This window comes from Triticum urartu, chromosome 7A (assembly GCF_056163025.1).
Source record: "Triticum urartu cultivar PI428250 chromosome 7A, HENAU_Tu73, whole genome shotgun sequence".
Taxonomy (NCBI): domain Eukaryota; kingdom Viridiplantae; phylum Streptophyta; class Magnoliopsida; order Poales; family Poaceae; genus Triticum; species Triticum urartu.
The window spans coordinates 719,812,074-719,817,871 of record NC_141879.1 but is presented as its reverse complement, the minus strand read 5'-3'; the positions used below and the strand labels follow the sequence as shown (position 1 = coordinate 719,817,871).

Sequence of the window (5,798 nt, the reverse complement as noted above, 5' to 3'; positions counted from 1 at the left end):
ATTGTACACAAAAGAAGAAAAGAGAGGGGAAATACTTTATTCCTTAGGCCATGTTCGGTTGACAGGATTGTGGAGGGGTTTTGACGGGGATGGAGGTGGATCAAATCCTCTACAAGTCAAATCCCCCCCCCCCCCCCCCCCCCCCCCCCCCCCCCCCAAATCCCCTCCAATCCTCTTAGGGCAGGGTGTAACCGAACAAAGCCTTAAGCTGGAAATGCAGGGGAGAATGGTATCTAGCCATAGGGCCTTTTTTCTGCATGCGCATGCCTCAAGTCGAGAGACCGGCAAGCCAGGCCAAGCAGCGAAGCAATGATGGCCGCAGAGCCCGAACCGTGCTAAGCGTTGTGCCGAGCGCTGCCCGGCCACGGCCACGCCACAGCAACATACCCCCCGGGCATACGCCCGCACCCGCGCGCATCCGTCCGGCGCTCAAAACCACGGCCGCCCCGCACGCACGCAACGGCGCTCAAAACCATACGCGTTACGGGGCTACGTGGTGGTCGTACGGCCCGTGCGCGCGGGCTGGGTAGGGTAGGGCAGGGCAGGCACGGCGCGGCGCGGCTCCCCACGCCTTTCACGGATTCGGCAACCGTCCCCGTCCACCGGCGCCACCCACCACCGTCCTCGCCACCCCGAAATGCACACGCACACTCGGCACCACCTCCATCCCACCCCCTTTACTAAACCAAACCAGCAGCTCGAGAAGCAGCAGCAGCAGCAGCTAGCCGATCTCCCCTCCTTCCCCCGTACTCTTTCTTCTCCACCGGTCGCTGCGTCGGTCGACCTAGCTAGCCAGCTCGCCAGCTCGCTCGCTCGCGGTGGCGCGCGCGATTGCGGGGTCGGAGGAGGTGGATCGGCCGGCGGAGATGGGGCGGGGGAAGATCGAGATAAAGCGGATCGAGAACGCCACCAACAGGCAGGTGACCTACTCCAAGCGCCGGTCGGGGATCATGAAGAAGGCGCGGGAGCTCACCGTGCTCTGCGACGCCCAGGTCGCCATCATCATGTTCTCCTCCACCGGCAAGTACCACGAGTTCTGCAGCACCGGCACCGAGTACGAACTACGAGCTCACTGCATCCACATCACTAGCTAGCTGCCTGCCAAATTACCTCTCTGATATAAGCCAGCTTGGCCTTGTTCTTCTCCATGTATGTACGTATTTGCAGCATCAAGGGGATCTTTGACCGCTACCAGCAGGCCATCGGGACCAGCCTGTGGATTGAGCAGTATGAGGTTGCTGCTTCTCTTTCTTGCCTCAATCCGTCTTTTTCTTTAGCTGCAACACTTTCTCCTTTCCTTTTTAATTTCTAGATAGCTACTCATTCGCTGTTTTCTTTTGATTTGACATGAGATCTAATCGAGTCCAGGCTCCATCTTCCAGTGCCTCACTGCTCTTTTGCTTTGGCTGATTTGTTTTGGTTTGATTTCATTTCATCGCAGAATATGCAGCGCACGCTGAGCCATCTCAAGGACATCAACCGGAACCTGCGCACCGAGATCAGGTCAATCACTTTCCTCTTTCCTTCTTTACTTCTTTCATGGGGATTCTCCAGCTCCGGCATATTTGGATTGATTTGATTTCGAGATCGACTTGAATTGACATACTGTTTGCTACTTTGCTCCTGTATCCATCCCAGGCAAAGGATGGGTGAAGATCTGGACGCGCTGGAGTTCGAGGAGCTGCGCGACCTTGAGCAAAATGTCGATGCCGCTCTCAAGGAGGTTAGCCAGAGGAAGGCATGCACGTACAAACCCTAGCTACCAGATTTACTGATTTAGGCTTCGATTCCTGGCTGGATCTGTCTGTTTTTGCTCGCTCATCTGCCGTCCAATCGGTGCATATTTCGTGCTGAGTAGCTAGCCCCTTTTGGTCGTAGATCTACACGAGTTCTCTATCTCTAGGATAGAATTAACAATTGACTGATTTTTCTGAGTTCCAAAGAACTGGTTGGGTTTTTCTTGTTTTATTTCATCTCATGTATTGCTTCCTTTAACAACATAACATCTTAATTAACCTTGTTTTCTTTTGTCTGTTGTTTTCGTTTTTGATTTTGCAGTATCATGTGATCACCACGCAGACTGAAACCTACAAGAAGGTGAGACCTTTTCTAAACAATCATTATAATCTGTTCTCTATAAATTGAAGTAGTTTTCTCGTAGCTCGAAAATTTCAGGCGTACGTTGCCCAATTTGGTGTACATGACTGTTCTGGTGCACACATATCTCCACAAAACTAGATCTTTCCCCAATTCGTTTACCTTGCCTTGTGTCAGCTGCCACTTGTTACAGTTTCTTTATTTAGCTAGTTCTCCATGCCACTGTTCGAACACCATGTGTTCACCAGATCTCTGTATTGTACAATCATTCGGCCACACATTAATTTTGTTTGAGAAAGTCCGTCTAGCTAGATATGTATGACCATTATTGCACTTCATGAGCTGCATCATATGCATGGCGTTACAAATGAATTACATATTAACCACTCTCATAACCTAGCTAGCTAGCTTAGAGCCCCAAACATGCATCCATCTCCCAACCCTTATATGGTTGAACATTCAACCTAGCTAGTGACCGATGGAAGCAAAGATCTGACAGACACCTCCACGCCCCAAACAAACACATTGCATGCCAATGTACACGGTGCACTGCCATGCGTGTCTGCACTTTACACACTCAACCCCCTCACTCCGACAACTCTAGACTCTACACTCTACAATTCTAGATCCAAATCTTGGCGTAGCTAATTAGCTATAGAGCCTTTGGAAAAATCTCGGTGAAGAGTATGCATGTCATGTGCTTACATGCATGCACACGCACGTAGACGAACAGCAATAGATGCAGTGATGTGTCTCCTTTTGACAGAAACACATAAGCTGGAATTGAGAAAGAGCGAAGGACAATAATCTTGGGGCTATATCTCTCATGCACTACACGTATCTCCTGCTAAGCCTATGCTAGATGATCGATCAGTAGCTGGCTGCCTAGAGATGCATGGGGTGCATGAGCGTGCATGGCTGCTTTGTTCGGTCCCCCGGCTATCTGGGGATAGCATGTCAAACACGGATTGGGTTAATATAATTTCATGTAATCCCGTACTCCCATAAAGTTATAAGATACAGAATTTATATAAATACTATTATCACATATTAATCATATATACCTGTCCTGTATATTATTCGGGTTTAATTAATTTATGGACCACGCAAGCGCGCTCCAGCATACGATGCAACACAACAAACATCCGAACACCACGGTACACCCAGATATAGGGGTGCCGCACACCCCCTATGTTTCACCAACGAGGTGCTGGACCATGAATTTCCAGAGGGATTTAAACCCGTAAACATAGAGGCATACGACGGAACAACAGACCCTAGGGTCTGGATTGAGGACTATATCCTCCATATCCATATGGCTCGAGGAGATGATCTCCACGCCATCAAGTACTTACCCCTTAAGCTCAAAGGGCCAGCTCGGCACTGGCTTAAAAGCCTCCCCGAAAGCTCCATTGGAAGAAGGGAAGAGCTCAAAGACGCCTTTTGGGCGAATTTTCAAGGGACTTATGTCTAACCTCCGGATACGGACGATTTGAGTCATATAACTCAACAGCCCGGAGAGTCAGCCCGAAAGCTTTGGAACAAGTTCCTCACTAAAAACAAACAAATAGTCGACTGCCCGGACGCCGAAGCCTTAACAGCTTTTAAGCACAGCGTTCGAGACGAATGGCTTGCCAGACACCTCGGCCAAGAAAAGCCGAGAACAATGGCATCATTAACAAGCCTCATGATGTGCTTTGGATATTATCATTTTATATTATAGTAACTCATTACCCCCTCATAAGGAGATTTATATTTAATAATCATCATAAAGTAATATAACGACATATAATATATAATAGACGGAATTTGTTATATTAATAAAAAATAATAGTCGACAACTGGGTGATGCACCAGTACCACCTCAGGTCTTCCTCATACTGCAGCAGGAACATGACTGATTGTAAAGTTGTATAATAATAATATTTCTCAGGTCTTCCTCGTACTGCAGCAGGAACATGACTGATTGTTTGATAGGTTCCTTTCCTTTTCCATGCACCACGTCATCACGAAGGTGCCAGCACCTCCAAAATAACATAAGTACCCTCGCTCTCATTTCTTCAGTTTCAGAACTCAACAACAACTGAAGCCAATCAGGGCCAGTACGCCGGAATGCATGCTCTGGAGGTATCTCCCAACTTTCTCTGAGTGCATCTCGTAATGCTCTGCTTTTTGTGCACTCCACAACAGCATGAAACTCATCTTCATCACTGCATCCGCAGATAGTGCAAGTAGCATCCAACTCTAGAGTTCGTCTGAATTTGTTCTTTTTCGTTGCTAGAGAGTTGGTAGCAATTCTCCAGCCAAAGATTCTTACTTTTGGATTAATCTATGAGTTCTATAAAAATACAACTCATAGTTTTATTATATTCATATTGTTTATATCATAAATTGCACCACGCCGAAGTTTCATAATATATTATGTTATTATTAATATTTGTATAATATCTTAATATGTTTACTATAATTATATCATATATTATAAACGTGATAAAAATCCAGAATAAAAGATATAATATATAAAACACGGCCATAATTGAATAAGTTTATAATATATATCATATTAATAACAACCCAAGCATATAGGGCATGCATCCTTCATACAATGGAGTAACCGCGTCTATCTCCAGTTGATCCATCTTGGCTTTCTCTCGGGCGGTAGCTCTTGTGTTATCCGTCTGCTTGAGAAGCAGCTCTTGAATATGAGGGTCCTGCACCCAACCCATCGATGGTCCATCGTCGTTTGCTCCGGCATTTTCATCTTCATGATCATGCCCTTCGTCTTGATCTTCCTCATCATCATCTCCGGCATCACCGTCGTGATAATGTCCTGGAGATTCTTCGTCTTCTCGCCCGCCCTCGCTGTGGTGGTTGTCTTGCTGCCCTTCCTCATTTCTTGCCCGGCCCCCATGGACGACTTCATAGTCATCTTCATCACATTGCCACCGATAGCCATCCATGAAACCACGCAAGAGCAGGTGATCCCACACCTGCCCGGAATCCGGGTCCGCAATAAGGCTCTTCAGCTTGCATCTTCAACACGGACATCTTATCTCCGTCTCGTTCTTTTGAAGCATCTCGGCCTTTGTGGAGCTCAAAAACCTATTCACGATGCCTTCGGTCATCGTGCGGACCATGGTCACCTGCGGGGTAGAGCAAAATGATATTTTAGAACCAAGCAAAAATTTGGCATGACTTTGCCTAAAAATAGGACCAAAAAGAATGCATAGTGCCAAATTCTCGCCGAAACGGAAATGAATCAACATTCCGGCAACATATTGGCAACTATCGCATTTCAAATACCGATACCTGCAAATACAAACATATATGCAACACCACAAACATATGCAACACCACAAACATACATAGATCTAGCTAGGCCATAAAAAGTGCATGTGCACATTGTTGGAGGGAGAAAAAAGTAGATCTACAACATAAAGAAAGTTTTCCCCTTACTTACCTATCAAAAAAAGGTAATTTAACCACTTAATTTGGGTGAATCTATGGTGCAAATGAGGTGAGGAGGAGGCAGCCAAGACAAGCTTGGAGGAGGAGGAGAGAATGAAGTGGGGAAAGTGAGTGTGGTAGGTGGCTGTGCAAAATATCTAGCTGGTCTCAGGTTACTAATGGCGCACCACCTACAAATGCGCCATTAGTAACCCTGGTTACTAATGGTGCACCTGCCTGGGGTGCGTCATTAC

The 5,798-nt window shown here is 46.8% G+C and overlaps 1 protein-coding gene across 1 annotated transcript; it reads left to right on the top strand.

Moving 5' to 3' along the window:
- Nucleotides 1-818: 818 nt before the first annotated feature.
- On the top strand, nucleotides 819-4,063 carry LOC147962198 (MADS-box transcription factor 16-like). The gene is made up of 6 exons (XM_087534082.1): nucleotides 819-1,054; nucleotides 1,168-1,234; nucleotides 1,442-1,503; nucleotides 1,645-1,738; nucleotides 2,059-2,097; nucleotides 4,031-4,063. Exons 1-6 carry the CDS (start codon nucleotides 867-869, stop codon nucleotides 4,061-4,063), a joined length of 483 nt encoding a protein of 160 aa, XP_087390208.1. The 5' UTR covers nucleotides 819-866.
- Nucleotides 4,064-5,798: the final 1,735 nt, after the last annotated feature.

Bases quoted from the DNA above. Each gene is read 5' to 3' on its own strand.
- LOC147962198 (XM_087534082.1), top strand. From the start codon at position 867: ATGGGGCGGGGGAAGATCGAGATAAAGCGGATCGAGAACGCCACCAAC. The intron at 1,055-1,167 runs GTACGAACTACG...ACGTATTTGCAG, and splicing joins TTCTGCAGCACCGGCACCGA to CATCAAGGGGATCTTTGACC. The intron at 1,504-1,644 runs GTCAATCACTTT...TCCCAGGCAAAG, and splicing joins AACCTGCGCACCGAGATCAG to GATGGGTGAAGATCTGGACG.